This window comes from Haliotis cracherodii, unplaced genomic scaffold (genome assembly GCF_022045235.1).
Source record: "Haliotis cracherodii isolate W230 unplaced genomic scaffold, xgHalCrac1.p SCAF_1, whole genome shotgun sequence".
Classification (NCBI taxonomy): domain Eukaryota; kingdom Metazoa; phylum Mollusca; class Gastropoda; order Lepetellida; family Haliotidae; genus Haliotis; species Haliotis cracherodii.
The window spans coordinates 23065543-23087303 of record NW_027266264.1 but is presented as its reverse complement, the minus strand read 5'-3'; the positions used below and the strand labels follow the sequence as shown (position 1 = coordinate 23087303).

The 21761-nt window shown below is 42.2% G+C and overlaps 1 protein-coding gene across 1 annotated transcript in view; it reads left to right on the top strand.

The window, feature by feature from the left end:
• Positions 1 to 1330: 1330 nt before the first annotated feature.
• Positions 1331 to 21761, top strand: part of LOC139474596 (dentin sialophosphoprotein-like) — a 32232-nt gene continuing 11801 nt past the window's right edge. Inside the window, exons 1-3 of the mRNA XM_071257671.1 lie at positions 1331 to 1560; positions 13419 to 13611; positions 17126 to 20092. Coding sequence (XP_071113772.1) covers positions 1531 to 1560; positions 13419 to 13611; positions 17126 to 20092 — 3190 coding nt within the window. The 5' untranslated portion in view covers positions 1331 to 1530. The remainder of the gene's footprint in view (positions 1561 to 13418; positions 13612 to 17125; positions 20093 to 21761) is intronic.

Here is a 21761-nt window from a genome sequence, read left to right as displayed (position 1 = left end):
ACATGGCCAATTGATGGGGAAGATGTCACATTACATGGCCAGTTGATGGGGAGGATGTCACATTACATGGCCAATTGGTGGGGAAGATGTCACGTTACATGGCCAATTGATTGGGAAGATGTCACGTCACATGGCCAGTTGATGGGGAAGATGTCACGTTACATGGCCAATTGATGGGGAAGATGTAACGTTACATGGCCAGTTGATGGGGAATATGTCTCGTTTCATGGCCAGTTGATGGGGAAGATGTCGCGTTACATGGCCAGTTGATGGGGAAGATGTCACGTTACATGGCCAATTGATGGGGAATATGTCAAGTTACATGGCCAGTTGATGGGGATGATGTCAAGTTACATGGCGAGTTGATGGGGAAGATGTCACGTTACATGGCCAATTGATGGGGAAGATGTCACATTGCATGGCCAGTTGATGGGGATGATGTCAAGTTACATGGCGAGTGGATGGGGAAGATGTCGCGTTACAAGACCATTTGATGGGGAAGATGTCGTGTAACATGGCCAGTTGATGGGGAAGATGTCACGTTACATGGCCAATGATGGGGAAGATGTCACGTTACATGGCCAATTGATGGGGAAGGTGTCACGTTTCATGGCCAGTTGATGGGGAATATGTCACGTTACATGGCCAGTTGATGGGGAAGATGTCACATTACATGGCCAGTTGATGGGGAATATGTCGCGTTACATGGCCAATTGATGGGGAATATGTTATATTCTAGAAAATCAAATGAAATTCTTATTTAGTAACAAAATATGCATTGTGTGTGTGTGTCAGCTTAATGTGGGATGGAAGCCAGAAGTGATGCAGGTCTCAGACGTTTACCACTTTGGTGTAACCCACGATCACGGGTATGATGTGACAAACGTAGAAACATAATCGGGACGAACCGGGATTCGAACCCACAATCATAGGTTTCTGACGTGTCCAAGGGACGCAACTCTGCATAACCCCCTGAGTACTCATTTCATAAAACAGATCACACGAACAACAAAAAAGAAACTGTTAAAATGGTTCTAAAGTCATTGCACAACGTGTTATACTGGTCTTCTAATTTATATACAAGTTGCCCGATTCATACACCAAGTCTACGTGCCCGATAAATTGAAACACAACTGAACCGGATCTAGAGAGAAATGTGTTCTCTTTCTCAATACTTCATTTCATAATAACCTTGTAATTGACACAAGTTGTCTCCCCTATCCTGATCGCAACCCCAGTGTTAAGTACCCCCGATCGATACATCAATGGAACAGCTTACCGTCACAGTAAGCTCCAAATAGAGGGGCCAAACCAATCACTGCTTAAACACAGCGTCGTTACCCCCGGCCCACTATAGCGGGGTTCAGCCAATCACTGCCAAGGCAGGGCGACGGTATACCAGGGGTGACACGGCAACTCGGAGGGCATCGTCATAGAGACAGGGTAGTCACAAGTCGATCTTCACCCGATAGTAGCGACCTACACCAGCTCAGGGAATTAAATAGGGGAAAACAATCACACTCTTCCACCATGTCGGACGGAGATACCAGGGACGCACAGGTGAGAATGATCGCTTGATTTATACAGTTTGCCGACTTTTGTGTTTGTGCATGTGTGACAGTATAGTGTTGGCGACAGTAGTTTCGGTGGAGATGATTTGCTTGAGTTCCGCCGTTATCTGTGAACTTGTACGTGTTTGATAACATGTGAGTCACGGATGGTTCGATATTTCGGAACTTAAGATTGTCATGTCGTGTTGATGAGCAGACACAATTCCCTATCTGGGCTAAAAGTGTAATACGTTATTAATAAATGTTTTACATGTTTCAAGGGACGTTTTTTTACTTTCGTCGTCCAAAGTCCCATTTCATCTGTTTCTATCAATTATATGATCAGTTCTAAGGGTACACTAGTATTTTATTATCTCATGAGAATTTACGAATATACAAAAACATACTCCCCTAACATTGAAATACACAACAGAATGATAAGGAAGATTTAGTTTAAAACAAAGCACACTAATCGAACGTGTGTATATAGGCGAGGGGAGTCAGGCGAGAATGTTACAGCGATGTTCCCGCTTCATAAATATTGTACTGATCTATCGAAAAGCATATATTTAGCTGATGATATATTCTACTGAAAAGAAGTTAAAGAACAACCGATTCTTTCCTATTACTATAGTTCATCTGGCATGGCAGATTAACTTAAGACATTTGAAAGAATCGGCATGACATATTAACTATAGTAATATCAAAGAATTGGGAGTTCTTTAACTTCTTTTGTGTAGTATATTCCGCTATATGACACACACCTGTTTGCTCAATAAGACTGTTACATCACAACCAGATACGTGTACGTGTTGAAGTGAAGACAGCAGAAACCAACCAACACCTGGTGGTCTATATAGGTGTCAGACAATATGTGGATATATGTTATGCGGTACTACTGAACATGATTGAGTCGGGGTATGAGGAGGGTGGGGATGGCAGTGAGTGAGTAGGGTTTTACGCCGCTAGTAGCAAAGTACGAGCAATACCACGGCGGTGGACACCAGAAATGGGCTTCCCATGTAGGGCCGTAGGGCCAACTCGGGCCGTCGGCGTGGCGAGAGAACGCATAACCACTATAGACTATCCCACCGCGCCCGCGATATATGCCCCCAACCAAACCCCTTCGTTTGATTTTGTTAAACATCCGTTTAAAGAAATATATTTGCCCTCATCCCATTCAAAATCCTTTGATGCGTCTTTTTATTCATATGTACCGGATTTCTTGCGAATACATCTATGGCTAGGCGGTAAGATAATGGGGGTTGATATCTTGTGTAAACACATGTGTGGAAAGTTAATGTAACTATCATCTCGTTAACGCCACTGCTTGTTAATTATTGCGCCAGGTTGACAGGAACCTGATATCGACACGGATTGGAATGAATCTACTCAACACCAGGAAGGGGTGAATGAGACAATGTAGATCAATATACCTATGGATGTCGACAACCGTGATGATCACACCTGTAGGAACCGATACACTTGAATACAAGAACATTACGTCAGGAAAGTTCAGGGCTAGTTTTGAATTTTTTAACAAATGCACCTCATGTACCGTTTAATTTTCTTTTGACATATAATGATTTATATAAAAGAGAACTGTATAAACATATTGCGTCAGATTCCATGACTGACGGATTCCATTTCTCAGTTGATATGGTAACTGCCAGCCTCATTTATTGTTTTCTTAAAAGGATTGATTAATAAATCTCCGAAATTATACCTTTCCCTTTGAAACACCTGGTATGTTTCATTATTGCTCTCCGCGCCTGTCATAGTGGGGGCAATCAATGGATCGACACTCAAGTGAAGTTTTATTGAGCGAAGCTAATTGATTTTCACCACTTGTGGTACAACAATGCAATCACGCGAGTTCTGAATTAAATACTAAATAAAGTTCTTCTCGTGGCAAATAAAACGCGTGCACGGTGGTTGAGACATGTCATCTGTGCATGATACTAAACTTAGTCTGATTTCGGTTTTTTTCCTGTAATAAAATCCAATCAAGCGCCTTAGCCAAATTTGAACTGGCAATGAAAGTGACGCATTACAAAACGCATTCCCACTTTGTTAGGTGATAGGTCTCGCTGTTTTCCTTAGAAACAGACAGAAAGGGTGTGTCGATTGCTTCCTCATAACAATCAGTCTGACATTAAAGTGAGTGAATATAGTTTTAGGCTGCCTTTATTAGTCCATCAATATCACGGCGGGGGACACCAGAAATGGATTTTACACATTGTACCCATGTGGGGAATTGAGTGAGTGAGTATGGTTTTACACCGCTCTCAGCAATATTCCAGCAATATCACGTCGAGGGACACCGGAAAATTGGCTTCACACATTGTACCCATGTGGTGGGAAATCGAACCCTGGTCTTCGGCGAGACGAGCCGACGCTTTAGCCACTAGGCTACCCCAACGCCCCTGTTGGAAACCGAACCCGGGTGTTCATGGCATTGTTGTAATCACGGGTTTAGGCAAGTCTAGTTTTAAAGCGTTTGCCTGTATATAATTTGGTTATGGGTCGATACACAAGAGGAGAAGCAACAAACGCCACCATTTTTCAATATGACCCTTTCCCACAATGTACGTAAAATAAATATTCAACGAATGTAAGACAAGAGAGTTGATGTAACAAAAGCAATATATTGAATATAAATAGTATGCTCGAATTAAGAAAAATTATACCGGCAGAAAAAATCTTTAATGGAAGACGTTTTGCATTTAAACGAGCTCTACCGCCCATCTCATTCTTCGTGTGTCGGGGCGGTGGGTGGCCTTGTGGTTAAAGCGTTCGCTTATCACGCTGAAGGCCCGGGTTCGATTCCCCACATTGGTACAATGTGTAAAGCCCATTTCTGGTGTCCCCCGCCGTGATATTGCTGGAATATTGCTCACTCACTGCCTCCCTCATCCCTCGTGTGTCTGGTGATGTACCGTCACTATGCCATTTGTGATGACCCGGAAGCTATTGTTTATTGTTGTTGAGACGTCTAGTATATTCATAACTTTACACATCGATAACTCACAGTCTTCTGTGTTGTGGGGCATGTAATTAGATCGCCTTTGTGACAAATCTAATGTGATGCTTTGTTGAACAAGAATGGGTAATTACTACTGTATCCTTGGTTCGCTTACTGGGCTGGCGCGGCGTGATGACCCACTAAACTGTCCCATTGTGTCCGGACATGACACAGGATTAAAACAATGGCGACTAATACAACCCTGGATACATGTACGAGCTTGTATTTAACAGGTGACCAAGGTTCATTTCTCAGGTATACCATCGCCAGGACATGTTCGCGTTAAAGTTATGGACGAAATTCCTGTACTGCAATATCAGAATGCAGACACACTTGCAAACCGCCGATTTATTTTATTCACATCTGTCATGGTTCTCTATATAGATCTATATACTTCTAACAAATTTTAAAGAACCATGACAGATTAACTAAAGTTATGTGATTAAAATAAATCAGTTTTTTTAAATATGTTTTTTTTTTTTCAATTACATCCATTGTATCTGTGTAATGGATAAATTACTTGCACTAAGGATGCCCAAACGATATTCATACTCGCATCTATCACCACTGTCACCGCGTCTGTTTAAAGCATTCACAAGAGCTTGCGCATATTATTTTGAATCCTTCCTTTAAATGTTTCCTTTTCCAGACATCGTCTATTAATATACTGAACACGGCATAGATCTGCATCTCATTTTTTAAAGTAACGGTAAACAAATTCAATCAGGTGTTGTTTATTTCAGAAATAAAAAATGCTTTCAATCTTTAGGAAAGTACATGTGGTGGGAGATATGACACACACGCACACTTCAATAAAGATACTCTCGGGTTAAACAGTAAAACCTCGCTTACGCCAATCTCCTTAACTCCATAGAATGCCTGAAACGAATATTACTATTCTGACGGTATTGTGGCCTACTACTCGCTCGTCCCGAGCTACAACGAACTCCATATGTTTTCGATAGTTTTCACGGACTACGAGTAAACGGATATTTTTGCCTTATTTTATTAGAGAAGCATTATTATTTAGTCTGAGTTTCTCAATAAATGATACATTTAGTGGGTCGAAAGTGACAAGCTCCATTAGACGACCATGACGTCATATAAATTCAATATCTTAGAGTAATGCACGCCAATTACTTTGGCTCATTAATTGAGGATGATTGTCTCAGCAGATTATAGAGGAGGGTATTTCTCACCATGTGATATAATCTTTCCTTGGCACAGTGCCACAAAAGAGTATTTTTGGCGTGACGTAAGCACTGCAACTACATAACGTCAATTTTTCGCGATCACATTGAACTGTTCTTGATGATTATCAGTTACTGTTTGGAACGAAACGATCGAGTTATTTGTTAACACACTTACAGTGAGGTTCCTAATATTATTTTGCTGCACACTACGCCTGCAAGCATACCATCTGTTGATCTTTCACTGTACATGTAGTTGATTGTTACCGACTACACCCAAGACCACTATTGGCTAATACCCGGCCAGTATTTGGACGGGTACTATCTTGTTTCAATGATTAAATCGACAAAGTGTAAAACTGACAATGGCCTGTGTAGACTATGTTTAACGCTTCTCGCCCGACCCCTCCAGAGTTTAAGATATGTGTGTCACCTTGACCTCATAGTTACAGCGTACATGTTTTGTGGTCTGATCGGATTATCTCCCTTGGGGGCCTTCAGCTCCTGGCGACGTTCGGCTTTCAGTAAATCTTCCATCATCTCACGTAATTCGTCTACCAGAGTAGTTCCAAGGGGAATATTTCCATCTGTTCCGATTACCACTCCGCTGTGTGTACTTACCTTCAACGCATACAAAAGAAGACGGCAATTCCAAACAGTATTACGTTTTGTATTGAGAACGTGAACAAGTGGACGTTAGAATCGAATTAAATATACATATCTTAAACTATTCCACGTTTTGTATAAAACTTGACCTTCAATTACCTCGCATTTACGTGATCATAGAACGTAACTGAATGTGAAGGAATGGGTAATCCGGGGCCACGCCATTCGCAGAGTTGTTTCCCTTTAGTTGTGCCAGATTCTGCTGGGGCTCCGAATTGTAGTGTCGTCCCAATTATGATCCTTGGCCTGTGCCGTACAATACCGGCGCTCGTGGGTTTCACCACATTAGTAGACATATATAAACAATATCGTTATTAGCTTTTCTGGCATGCCCTGATATAACCTGAGTACTGGTCAGTGTGAAGTAAAACACAACTCACTCACTCGATACTTCTATAACATGTATATATATACAGTACTGTTGTTCTGACAGTTGGTGGTCTGACAGAACAAACAGCTTAACATAAGGATACTTCGTGATCCGCACTTTTACTTCTCGGACACCTACTCATGTGACGGTAGGTGTATTGTGTCTTGGATTTATTTTTGTTTAACGCCGCACTCAGCAATATTCCAGCTATATGACGTCGGTCTGTAAATAATCGAGTCTGGACCACACAATCCAGTGACTGATATCATGAGCATCGATCTATGCAATTCGGATACGATGACATGTATCAACCAAATTAGCGAGCCTAACAACCCGATCCCGTTAGACGCCTCTTACGTCAAGCATAGCCGCCTTTTACCGAAAGCATGGGTTGCTGAAAACCTATTCTCTACCGGGAATTCTCTTCACGGGTTTTGTGTCTTGGAAAACATGTACGTTAATTCCCTGGCAGAATCGCGTACTGCTCTTATAACAACTTATCCGCACTATCCCTGAAATGAAGTCTTTACCTGAAATAAAAATATATCCCCATCGAACAGTGAGTGATACTCGGTTGTGGAATATCACCACATGGAGCCTAATTCCATGGGTGGAAATTGTAATACATTCCAGTTACATTCTAAATGTCAACCATATCCTAACTACTTAACTCCTATTTCCCCCAGAAATATTACAAATAGCATTTGACCTTTTGAAGTTGTTGGTAAATTATGTTGAGCCCCGTCTTAGTCGAGGCCCACGGAACACGGAGTCGAGTGCATAGAGTATAGTAGACACGAAAGTCAGTTGCATATAAAAAAGCTAATCCGATCACCCATCGTGACAAAAGTAGATCATGTCAACGCGCCATACATGCCCCCAAACCTTTCTGTCCCGCCGCGGATCTTCTCCATAAGTATAATACATGGATATTATGTATTAATTCTCAGCTCACTGTAATTGTAAGCGACGATAAGGGGACCCGCTATAGCTTGACAAAGGTGAGGCACCCACTGCTTAGTCAGTGCCAATAGGTAGTGTGTATGAATCTCACCGTGCCGTGAAGACACCTCCAGTCCACTGATAGATTACCAGTGTCTTATAATTCACGATCCTTAATTCTTTAAAAATATATGTACGTTTTTGCAAACTCATCTTGTGAATAGTATTAATATCGACCAGCTTGTATAAGCCAATCAAATGTTTGTTAGCGGGTGATAAAGCTTCGCCTCTAGGGAGACGGTATATTGCCATATCCCCAGATTTGTCACATCTCACTTCTCAGTAAAGTTGATTGTAGACAGACGTTACAAGGTAGACATGGGCGCAGATTAGACTTGTCGGTAATGGGATTACCGTCACTGGTATATGAGTAATATATACCATCACTGACGTATTGATATATGGACAATATTAAGCTGACTTGAAACAGTACTGGGACCCGTTCCACAAAGCGATCGTAGCGCTAAGACTGCCGTAAGCCAATGTTAAAGAATGTTAGCGCTACGGTCGCTTTGTGGAACGGGCCCAGGACGCTATGTGTAGGAATTCGGTATATATAAGGAAAACGAGCTCTCAGACTGCCTCATTATGTGAGCGAGTAGTTTTTATACCGCTTTTAGCAATATTCCAGCAGGGGGCACCAGACATGGGCTTCACACATTGTACCCAGGGGCGATCGGGTAGCCTAGTGGTTAAAGCGTTCGCTCGTCACACCAAAGACCCGGGTTCGATTCCCGACATGGGTACAATGTGTGAAGCCCATTTCTGGTGTCCCCCGCCGTGATATTGCTGGAATATTGCTAAAAGCGGCGTAAAACCATACTCACTCACTCATTCACTCATTCACTCACTCACTCAGATGGTAGTCTTTTGTACGTATTTCCCTAGCTTAACATTAAGTCGCTGAAATGAACATATTTTACAGAAAAAAACATTTGTTACATTATAGTTATAAAATATAATAAAAAGGAGCCCAGAGACTTATACCGCAGTAATCTAGACTTGCCAAACATTATAGACTTGCATGGGCTGTATTGGATATATTTGTTTCAGGGTCTGTATGACAGACTAGTATTTCCCCATCGTTATAATAACAAGGACGGCTGGGTAGCCCAGGGGTTACAGCGTTCGCTCGTCACACCGTACACTCGGGTTCGATTCCATACATGATTTCACTGAATGAAGCCCATGTCTCACACCCCTTCCAACCCCCGCTGTGGTAAAGACAGCGTAAAACCACACTCGTTCAAATTTACGAACATGTGCCTGTATATACTAGTCAACAACACTTAGATAACACGGTCCTCGTGTATATGGCGCTAATGTATAGCTGTAAGAGCTCTCGCCGTTCAGGATCTCATTTCAAGGTACACACAGTAAAACTAGAAGTAGTGTCAGAGGTCCTGTGTACAACTGGGAGTGCCATAAATGTGGAAGGTTGTTTACATAGCGGCGGGGCAGTCGTTGAGCTAGTACACGTCTCAGTGGGTACCTCTCCTGGAGCGGGACTGTCACTTGATATGTACTGCTTTATGTACAGGTGATTTAGGGCTGTTTGTGATTGGTATTATTGTTACTGGCAATCGTTGATTCTTCCCTCACCATAATGGTTTTGCTTTTGGTTCATGCAAGACATTTAACGTTTTTGTTTATTCACATTTATCTAACGTTATCTAATTTCTTGTGTTCCCCACTCGAATTGGTGAACTGTTGACATTACATCTGCAACATACCAACTACAATTTTGTATCTCGAATTACAGTAAACTACGGTTATAACGAACTCAAAGGGACTACTAATTTTAGTTCGTTATAACCGTAACTCGTTATAAGCATATATACAGCATAACTACAGCAAATAGTCGGGACTAAAAAGTTAGTTCGTTATATCTGTCAGTTCGTTATAAGCGTGTTCGTTATAACCGTAGTTTACTGTAATTATGTTTGACGTCATTATCCGGATATTTACGATATTTTCCGAATGACATATATCTAGGGGGAATAACTTAAGTCTGTTTTCTGCCACGACAAACTGGATACATGCATAACTGTGGTATTCTTACCGATTCGGACAAATGTTTGCATGCACAAGACATGCCTGCTATACATTTGGGTGTGCTGTGAGATAAATCCGTTGTCACTGGATCCTCGGGTGGCATGGGTTAATGTAGCCCACGATGCCGGTTATAATAATAGTTTTTAATGTGATAACTACCTAGTTGCTTTATGATCATCATTCTCTTCATAATGGTATTAGACCCGTGAAGATCCGGGGTAGAATAGGTCTTCAGCAACCCATGCTTGCCGTAAAAGGTGACTATGCTTGTCGTAAGAGGCAACTAACGTGATCGGGTGGTCAGGCTCGCTGACTTGGTTGATGCATGTCATCGATCCAAATTGCGCTGATCGATGCTCATGATATTAATCACTGGGTTGTCTGGTCCAGACTCGTTTATTTACAGACCGCCGTCATATAGCTGGAATATTGCTGAGTGCGGCGTTAAACAACCAACATTATGGTATTAATCCGTCATAATGGTTATTCACTGAAATAGCTACCACAAAACACACTTCTGAACGCAACCAGTGGTTTAGCACATGCACGTGCTATACATGGCAAGTAACAGTATTGTGGGTATATAACGGTTCATTCCGGATGCAAATGCGCTGCACTCTTTGAAGTTGAAAATGCGACGTTATTCAATACTTTTATCTTTTATTATCTGCGTGACCCCTCACAAATGACGCTGACTATATCGTCCTATATGGTATTATGAAGTCATAATGAATTGTATGAAAGGCATTTCTTAATCATCATAGAAATCATAATAGTCACACACCGCAAAACTGGAAATATATCTTCATAGTAATATATCGTATAATTGTTATAGATACCGTCATAGAAATGACATGATCCATTAACTGTAATACATCGTGTACATTATAATGACAGAAAATAATCCGTTGTCTTTGTGGTTATTTACCGCCATGATGCCTACACACCTCTATATGGTGATACACTGGAATAAAGGTTATGTATTTACATAGTGAAAAACACAACGTCGGATATCGGGCTAATCTTGTCAAACAACAAGGTTTTCTCATTACGTTATTCAATATTTTTGTGGAGCTATGAGACAAAAATGTTATTTTACTAGATAATTATAGATAATCAATTCAAAATTACCCTGTGCTGAGTTGCGTCCCTTGGGCACGCCAGAAACCAAAGGTTTTGTGTTCGAATCCCGGTTCTCCCCGATTATGTTTCTAGGTTTATCAGTACCACGCCCGTGCTCGTGGGTTTTACCGAAGTGGTAAACGTCAGAGACCTGCATCATTTCGGACCTGCCATATTAAGCTGACGCGCCGTGGTATAACTGGAAAACTGTCCAAAGCGGCGTCAAACCTTACTCACTCACTCAATCAATCAATCGAAATTACGCCGGTATGGACGCTCTTAATAAAGATGCATATGCTTGTTCAATGACGTCAAGCTATTTGTCCATGACGTAATGTTGACGTCATTTTTCAATATCGCTACTTTGCTGCCAAGTTTAGAATAAGTAGAGTGTCCTGCGCTCGCCTTGCAAACATGTTGATTTGTTAGAGTGACCTGACAATGTTGATTATAACTTTCTCCGGTCACGATTAGTGATTGCCGTGCCATATGCCCTAATCTATTTATCATTACTTGCCTTCTTTTACTGATAACAAAACTAAACATTGAAACGGAAAAGTAGTTCCGGCATATAGATCTTTTCACTCTGTGGTAATATCAGTTTCATAGAAACATAGTCTATGACTAAACACATAATAAACCGTCATAATGGTTTTCCACAGTCACATACGTAACACATCCTATAATTGTGTACGAATCAGTGTCACACGACGCCATGTAGGGCTAGGTATAACTTGTCCTGTACCGGCGTGTCCCATCACTGACACATTGCATAACGGCTGCAGGAAGCCCGTCTCCCGTTTAGCCCCATTACCAGTTTTCGTGGTTTATCAAATACTGTGTGGACTAATGAATATTTATGAGGTTCTTTCTTCACACACTGACCGTGGTCTCAGGTCGATATACTGGCATGCAATGTATTCATTTTTCTTAACGAGTCCGAGGTACTAGCAGAGTCTAGTTCGAGTGCCAACTCCGGTTTGCCATCGATACACCATTGATACAAACTGGCAAATGGAACTGATCGACGTTGCTGATAGAGTGGAATGTTTGTCAAACGTCGTTTCAGAAAAAAAACAATAGCGTATCGACCGCTCGGAACATGTCATTAGCACGAAACCTAAAAAACATTCTTACGCAACAAATAAATACGGGCTGATTGCTAGGGTACCCACAAAAGTGTTTACTTCTGTTTGCGACTCGTATAAACAAGCGTAGAGCTAACTGCAGATAACCTTACATTGGTAATGACATGTATACAGACGCTGGTGTTGATGTTCTTGTTAACACTGATTATAAGGTTATTTATCATTGCTGTTGAGATTGTGTTGGTACCCAGGTTATGATAACATCGATGTTTAGGATTAAGTTATGATTGAGGCCAGAGGGTATGTTATCATTGATAACATCGGTGTCAGGGGTAAGTGATCATTGCTGCCGTGGTATAACATTGATGTCCAAGGTTATGTTACCACTGATGCCAAAGTTATGTAACCATTGATGCCAGGAGTATGTTATCATTGCTGCCATGATATGATAGCATCGGTGTCTGGGGTAAGTTATCATTGCCGCCATGGTATAACATTGATGTCCAAGGTTATGTTACCACTGATGCCAAAGTTATGTAACCATTGATGCCAGAGGGTATGTTATCATTGCTGCCATGTTATGATAACATGGGTGTCAGGGGTATGTTATCATTGCTGCCATGTTATAACATCGATGTCCAAGGTTATGTTACAACTGATATCAAAGTTATGTTACCATTGATGCCAGGAGTATGTTATCATTGCTGCCATGTTATGATAACATGGGTGTCAGGGGTATGTTATCATTGCTGCCATGTTATAACATCGATGTCCAAGGTTATGTTACCATTGGTGCCAAGGTTATGTTATCATTGCTGCCATGTTATAACATCGATGCCAAAGTAATGTTACCACTGATACCAAAGTTTTGTTACCATTGATGCCAAAGATGTTACCATCGATGCCAAGGTTATGTTAACAATGATGCCAAAGTTATGTTACCATTGATTTCAAAGATGTTTCCATCGATGCCAAGGTTATGTTAACAATGATGACAAAGTTATGTTACCATCAATGCCAAGGTTATGTTAACATTGATGCCATGGTATAACATCGATGCCAAGGTTATGTAGCCACTGATGCCAACGTTATGTCTCCATTGATGCCAAAGTTATGTTATCTTTGATGGTAAGGTTATATTGAACTTGGGAGACGTTGTGGTGACATTGATGCCGACGTTTACATAAATGTTTATTTCACGGTTATGTTCGCAGTGACATTGATGTTAACCGGAATCTTCTAGCGCTGAGAGTTTTAGCAATTTAATCACGACGATTAAGAAGCTTGATACAATGATGAACCCGCATAAAACAAACGTAAATATATGAAGGTGAATATTTTAACCCACAGGACAAAACAGGGGAGCATTCCGAAGAAGGAAACTCCAGGAAAGTCAGCAAAGAAGAGGACCCACCACAACGACGAGACAGCGCCGACAAACAGAAGGAGGAGAAAGATGGAGCCAAGTCGGACCGGAAGAACAGTTCAGACCGAAAACCAGATGAAGGCAACCGGCAAGAGGAACAAACAGACACTGAATCAGGTATGTGTATGCAGAGATGAAATGCATGTTTTGAAATAGATGTGAAAAACCTATATTTCTATATTTCCTTTGGATGGTAAATGTATAAATGTCGGTATTTGTCACTTCGAGAACTTTACTGTATGCCAAAGTAGGTTCCCGGGGTTATTCTCCAAGTGAAACCCTTGGATTTAATTGTTTCCAGAACTGTTATTTTTGTTGTGGGTGAGATAAGAGATCATAATCTCAACGCTAGGATTGTTGAAGCCACAGTTTCCCTCAATTTGAAGCGGATTGATGATAACGTTTTCGATGATATCCCAATTGACTCGACTGCGCAAAAGGAGGCATCCTCTGAAGCCAGCGTCTCAGTTCCCCCATCTTTGAGATGGTTACACTGGTACATTAAACACTCAGCGGCACACTGAAAGATTATCGAGATCAGTTTCCAAGTGAGGAGAAAACATGGATGTTACGGTGTTTGAGCTGTGTTTGGCTGACACCAAGGTTATACATCCAATCCCATCTGGGTATTGGACGTGTGCCTCCTTTATAACAAATGCATCCAGAATGCTCACTTGTATACGCTTATGATATTAAAAGGTCACTGTACGGGCCGCTGTATACCAATGCACAGCCCTTACCGAGCATTACACACTCAATGGGACCAACCGTTTAATATTAATATTGCTGTTGTTGTTTTGTTTACTGATAGGGAATCTCACCCGTCTCTATTTTGATATTAAATATATCAACACGCGTCGATAAAATTGAAACTTTTATTCACGTGCGTTCATACATTTGATATCAAAAGACACGAGCGTGAGATTCTTTTTATCATCCAAAATCATTCTCCGACTTTTTCAGTTTGTGAACAGTAATAACCAGGGCCCTGTTCCACAAATCTATCTTAGCGCTAAGTCGGTCGTAACTCCCATTCTTTAACACTGACTTACGACAGTCGTAGCACTAAGATCGCTTTGTGGAACGGGTCCCAGTATCTTCAGTGTAGAAAGTACAGGTAACAAGTTTCAGAGGCAGAGAAATTAGTGATGTCATTTCATTGTGACGTCATTGTAATGACGTCACAATTTTCTCCAAGGCACTCTGATGCAATGTAATTCAGCTATATCTGGAAGCCAGTTTGGGGTGATAAGATATATTGTCTGTCATTTCTGTAAGACAAGAGACAGGAACAGTGGGACATATTCATAAAGTAATCATATATTATCCATCTATATATGTATTGTATGTATGTATACAGGCGCTAACTTACAGCTTACACTAACCCAGCTTTTTTATGTTTGTAAGGGTGCATGGTGTGGTTAATAATGTCTTTATTTATTTCAGTTTTGTTTTGTAAATATTGTGTTTATTGTTTGTTACAACATGCGCAGTAAGTCCTGTAAAAGTAGAACAGTGTCGTTTAGATTTACTCCAATTTGCAAAGTAGACGGTTTATGTCCGTTTTGTACATATATTAGGCATTTAGAAGTCAACTATCTACGCCCTCTTCTTTAGACACAGACATTTAGATTATAGACTACATAATCGCTACAGAATATCTACAGTAGGTGACAGTTGTCAGTTCAACCTTGTGTGTTCAACATGCGTGGCGAAGATGTGTGCCTATAGGTATATGACATGATACTATTACGCTTGTATATGAGACTTCCTCGTTGCATCCCTACATTAGGTGAGTGGGATCTACGCTGATTTTAGCATTGTATAATGGTGGGGCACACTAGAAATATGGCTGCTCACATTGTACCCATGTCGGGAATCAAACCTGGATAGTCAACGTTTACCCCCCAGGATACCCCTCCGCCCCTCATTAAGCAAAGTTTTGGGGTTTGATACAGTGAGTGAGTGAGTGAGCGAGTGAGTATGGTTTTACGCCGCTTTTAGCAATATTCCAGCAATATCACGGCGGGGGACACCAGAAATGGGCTTCACATAATGTACCCATGTCGGGAATCGAACCCGGGTCTTCGACCGAACGCTTCAACCACTAGGCTACCCGACCGCCCAAGGGGTTTGATACAATGGAACCCAGCGACAGGGGATAACAGAAAAACAAATCATCTCCAAAATGGAACAGTAATATTTCCCGTGACCTGGGCTAAGTGTGTGGACTAATAAACAAATGCTGTCCCAAACACAACGTTATAGAGCAGCCTCTATGTACAACTGTCTTGAGTTAGTCGAGCCCCGAGAAGATGCTGGAGAGATTCCAAGTAAGAGCGTTCCCCAAGCACATGTTCTTCCCATATGGAGACCTATATCAACACGACTGCTGTTTGACAACTCCCCTGCATCACCCTTACATGCACCTGCCCCGTTGAGAGCCGACACGGAGACCCTATAATAACCGTGACATGTTATAACACTTCTTACATGCACAAACCCTGTTGCAGAGCCTACGTTGACGGTGACCTGTAATAACACTCCTCAACATCGCACTTACATGCACCTACCCTGTGTGGAGCCCGCGCACTCGACCTCGACCTGCCTTTGATAGCCAATCTATTAACAGTTGTTTTTCTGTTGCACGTTAATTCCCGCTTAATCAATGTCTTATATAGCCTGACCTTCCATTCAGTTAAAGATGCTCCATCATTGTGATGACCGTTTTATATCATATCAACAGCGTTGTTATAACTGGATACGTCAATATTGATGGATTAACGAATTTATATATGGACGAATAGTCTTCAAATATGGTTGACAGGCAGTCTGTTTAAATAACTGTTCCGTTAACATTTGGATATAACAAAAAGCAGATATTTAAATTATTATCGATACTATACGACTGCGCGAAAATTGCCACTTCGTCATTTCTTTTGACATATGTGATAATTTAATTTAAACTTCTCAGTTAAGCGGAAACGTTCAATATTTCTTACGGGCGTACTATTTCTATTTCATACAATCAGGGGTTACTATCATCAAGCATTTACGTTGATACAGTGTACATGAAAATGACCGTCCGGTTCCGGAAACTGAATTTCCGTATATACGAGTAAATTTATATAGTAACTATTTCGTTTTGAATGAAAATCGTCCGGGAACCGAGGTTTCCGGATATCTGAAGTCTGCATAAGCGTAATGTTTCCAAAAATGTATTTCTGATGAAAAATGGACATTATGTTCTTTCTGTGGTCAATCTATAAAGCCTATGCAACGTTGATGGTATTGTTGTAGACAATGACGGAGCACCTTTAACGAGTCTATTGACTGCACACACGCATCTGACTCCGCCCTTCTCTTCTTTTGTATTGATGTCATTTTGAAGACAACTGATAATTGAATCGTTGTTCCCAAATCAAAACCTTGCTGTGTTTCCTAGCAACGTTTTCGTCGCTATGGCAATATATTTATCTGTGTTGTCTTCCCTCTTTATTTAGCTTGTTTGTGTCAGTTTGGTGTGTCGTTAGTTCGCTACAGCTTCGCCTTTCCTCCGCCGTCATTTCCTAGCCTCCCCTGGTAAGTAGCGTCGTAGTGATCAGCTGTTTGTTTTTGATTTGATCACCAGCCTCCGCACTGGACGCGCATGAGCCAGAATCAGGGCAGGATTGGAGTAATACCGAGGGAGGTTTACCAAATACCGGTAGTAAACCTGTGAGTAAAGACAATATGGACGAATCGAAGGTCAGTGTAGGTAGTGAGGTAGAGCAGAAGAGTTCTGCAGAACAAGGGGGTGGGGATGAGCTCGGGGATCACGTGGAGGATGCACATAGTAACAGTGATGAGAGAGAGAACAGTTCCGGTAAACATGCCGAAGCTGCAAATAGCTCAAACGAAAATGGTAGCCATGATTCTGGATCCCCAAATGCTCCGCCAGATTCTGAGAAAACTGACACTGAAAAAGAAGCGGACGATACGGGTCAGGTTGTTACGTCACGTGATGCGAAGGGAGATAATCACGTCGGGGAAGTGGGTGAGGATGAGGAAGGGGGGGAAAGTGGATCAGAGTCTGAGAATGACGATTCCGGGGATGAGGAAAATGAGGCAGATGACGACACCGCTGAAATAAGCCAAGCACATTCTCAAGATCCTAACCAGTCACAAGAGAATAGGTCAGAACAAGAAGAAACCAATAACCGTGTCGACGAAACAACGGAAACGGGTGAATCACCAGCCGCAGCACAAGAGCACAGTTCTACGGCAGATAACAGCGTAAGTAAAACAGCTGACGACACAACAGAGCGTAGACAATCACTGACTGAAAAATCGGACTCATCAGAGCGAGAAGCGGAAATAGATGGGACGGAAAACAATCGCATGGATCCGAACGATTCTGACCCTTCACAGACACAGACACAGGAGGAAACGCCCCTTAGTGGTACAGAGGAAAGAAGTGACGTCAGGTCGGAACATAGCCATCCCCAAACTGAAGACCCGAACCAACATCCGGAGAAAAGATCCCATGAAGGCGATACAGACAGTGGCGCAGGTTTAGACGGTAAGGAGTCGGGTGTGTCAGGGCCAGATTCACAGTCACGTGGTAACGAGAGAAGGGGAGAGGATCAGGTAATAATTAATTCAGATGATAAGGAAAATAGCGAAGAATTACAGGAGACAAGCGGTAGTAATCAGGTGGACGAACGGCCAGGGCAACGGATGGAGAATGGGCATTCAAATCAGGACAGTGAGACACAGCAAGGTAGTAATGGAGATGACACAGATGAAACGTTACAGACCCGAAGGCTGTCAGAGAATGAATCTCATAATGTGATTGGAGCAGATTCTACAGAGGCTGACGATACAAGAGAAAATGCGGAGGAAGACCAAAGCGAGTCTTGGCAGCGAGACGGTGGCAGTGGGGGAAACCAGGAGTCTTCCTCTTTGGATGGTCGTAAAAAGGATGAAAACGGAGACTTAGAGTTTGAAACTTCTAGTTTGAATCAAAATGAGGGTGAGACTACAAGAGGCCAGCCGCCGATATCAACCGTGTACGTTAAGGCTCCTAGGAGGCAGTCAGATAAGGATTCCGACTCCACCCACAGCCAGGATGAGATCGAGATTGTGAGTCAGGCCAACAGACAAGATGGCGATCAACAGGAAACACAGAACGAGGAGAACGGGAGTGCAACTGATACGACGAAACAGGTCGAGGCTGAGATTGAGGAAAAGGGAGAGGCTGAAGTTGAGGAAAAGGAAGAGGTTGAGGTTAAACAAAAGGTCCAGGAGGATATCGCCAATGACGATGGGGAGCAGGGTAAGGTTGGTGTTAATTCAGACGTTAAGGCAGAGGAAATGGCCGAAACTGGAGATCCGAGTGAGGTGGTTAATAATGGTGAGGCTAAAGACAACGGTGAGATAGGAAAGGATGTTGATGAGGATGGAGAGGTGGGCGAGAGGGACAAAGCGGAGAACGGCGAGGTAGGAAAGGAGGAAGTTGAGGTTGAGCACAGGAAGGAAAGCGTGGCTCATGATTCAGATAAGGATGACGATTTGGATAAAGAGGTAAAGGTTGAGAGTGAGGTTACAAATACGATTGAGGGTGTACAGGATAGGGTTGAAGGCGACGACGAAGATGAAAGTGGGGAAAGTGAGGAAGAAGAGGACTCAAGCAGTGAGGAGGACGATGAGACAGGCGAAGACAGTGAAGACGATATCGAAGATGACAAGACGTCTGCTTTAGTTCCAGGTAACAAGATTATAGAAAGTACAGAGGTCCAGGCTGGGCAGCAGACAGAGAGTGAGAACACCAGGAAGGAGTCCACAGTGTCCGAGAATCCACCACCTGCTGCAACGAAGGAGGAGCCTGGAAGGAACAATAGGGTCGAGACCAATGTCAAGGACGAAGAGAAGGTTGTACAGCCAGAGGAAGATAGGAGAATTAGCATTAAGGAGGACAGCAAGAGTATCCGCAGTACGCACAGTGCTCAGTCAAGGGGTAGCGTTGGTCGATCTAGACAATCTCTCAGATCTTCGAGAATCAGTGTTGAAAAGCACGTCAAACCCGAGGTGCTAGACACCCCGGTTGACGCTGCACAAGCCCCAGGGCCAAGAGGAGACGAGGAGGAACAGGATAAGAAATCCGTGGCTACATCACGGGCTTCACTGACTGAGAGAGGAACTGGCGAGGAGGATGCGAAAGCAGACTCCAAAAGTATAGTGAGTCAAGATAGGAATGAGAAGGATGAAACGACAATACACACAGATGCCACTGACAATGCGGACAATGAACCGCAGCAACATTCTGATTCCAAAACAAGTGCTACAAGTCAAGAAAAAGAACCAGTTAGGGAAACAAAGAACACGAACAAACCAACAAGTGCCAAACAGGTGAATCACAGGCAGGAGAAGAAAAACGTCCCTCGAGGACGAACCGCGGCCGTCTCGCCTCAGAGATCCACGTCATCCCCACAGCGAGGCCGAGGAAGCTATGGGTCGGAAGTGAGGAGTGCCCGGAGAAGCCCACGGGAGACCTCAAGGAGTCAGACAAGATCCCCCACAAGACCTCGCACGACAATGGCCTTGAGATCAAGTAAAGGTGACTATGACACAGGCGCAGGAAACGCTTGGGGCATGTTATAACGCCCTCCGCAGAATCTTCCACAACCATGCAATAACACAAACACACACAAAGGTCTTTTATGATAGACATTCCATAATCAGAAATGTACAGTGTGTTTGCTTGGTTGATTGAATTGTGAAGCTGAGACTTGTTATACATGCTCCAAGACGGCCCTCCTCGCAGCAGTGTAGCCAGATATATGTCGTGTAGTGACGCCATACATGACGTCATAAATGACGTCATCTTTGTAGATGTGAGTAGCATGAATGTTACTCTGTGGTAGATACCTATGTTGCTCTGCGGTAGTGCATGTGAAGTATTATGTCGCGTTGGCAATGATCATTTAAAGAGCAGAGAGTTACGCTTAGGTTTAATTTCTGATGCTGTTTAAAAAATGTCAGGCGAAAATATGAGTCGCAATTGGGTTTTTTTATTACTTACTGCCTTGTTAATGTTTAATTAATGTCATCTGTCACTTAGATGCTTTGTAACACTTTTCACAGAATATACGAAGCAAGGTATTTATTAATACATGTATATGACAATTTACAATATACATATATCACATACTAGTATATAATTCCCTTGTTATAGCATGGTTATTACATACTTTGATGTGAAAATATAACATTATCCTTCACGTGTATTGCCTGCGTATATATATGTTCAACTGCATGACCGTTTCCTCATTTATATTCTCCACATAGTCAAACACGTCTTCAGTCCTACTGACCTCCCGTGGCTACCTCCGCTCTTGTGCATGATCACCAATGAATATTATCTCGTTACATCTCCGCAGCTTGAATCCCTCTTCCACGCAGCCTTTTCGTGCACGCTCTTTACGATATCGAGTAGTTCTATCTATTACGATATTACATTATATATTCTGTCATGTGTTTGTTCCTTTCCCCGGTGTTTCTCTACCTTACCGTATGACCTAGCATGACACTGTACGGTATGACTTGGTCAATAAAATATCCAGGTATACTAGTAGTCTCCGTAATGACGGGAGCTTGAAGCATGCGGCTTAATATGATAACGAGAAGCTGATTTTGGAAATGTTGGTGAACATATAGTCAAGTTATTATACATGTTAAACATACGGCACTGTTACCACAATTATATGAACAACTGCGTCAAAACGTTTTTTACTGCTCTGGATCTTGGAGGTTTAAGGGTAAGAACAACTAGGACCACGCTGCGCATGTGCATCAACGATTATTATTTTTTTTAGCATTGGTGGCGGTTTTCTAATATATTGTTGTGTGTTGGTGACTTCTTTCATCTAACCTTTTTGCGAAATTATCATTGACAATACTGCATGCAACATTAATGTGTAATTTCAATACAACTTGTACATGTATGTAGTAATCTAGTTGTATAACTTTGTATTCCCTGTTGCCAAGGTCATAGACATGGGTTTATGACCTCAGTGTGGTCACACTGGTCACCCTCTGGCCAATATTGACCAACTGACGTCATAGCGTGAACAAGTAGGTAATAATTACATGGCAGTGGCAATAAGTAGCATTAAACACTTGTCACGTTGTCGAAGTATGGGAGTTGCGAATGTCCTGTAGCTAAGATAACTGTATATATGTGTTGACATATAGGAGTTGCGATTGTCCTATAGCTAAGACAACTG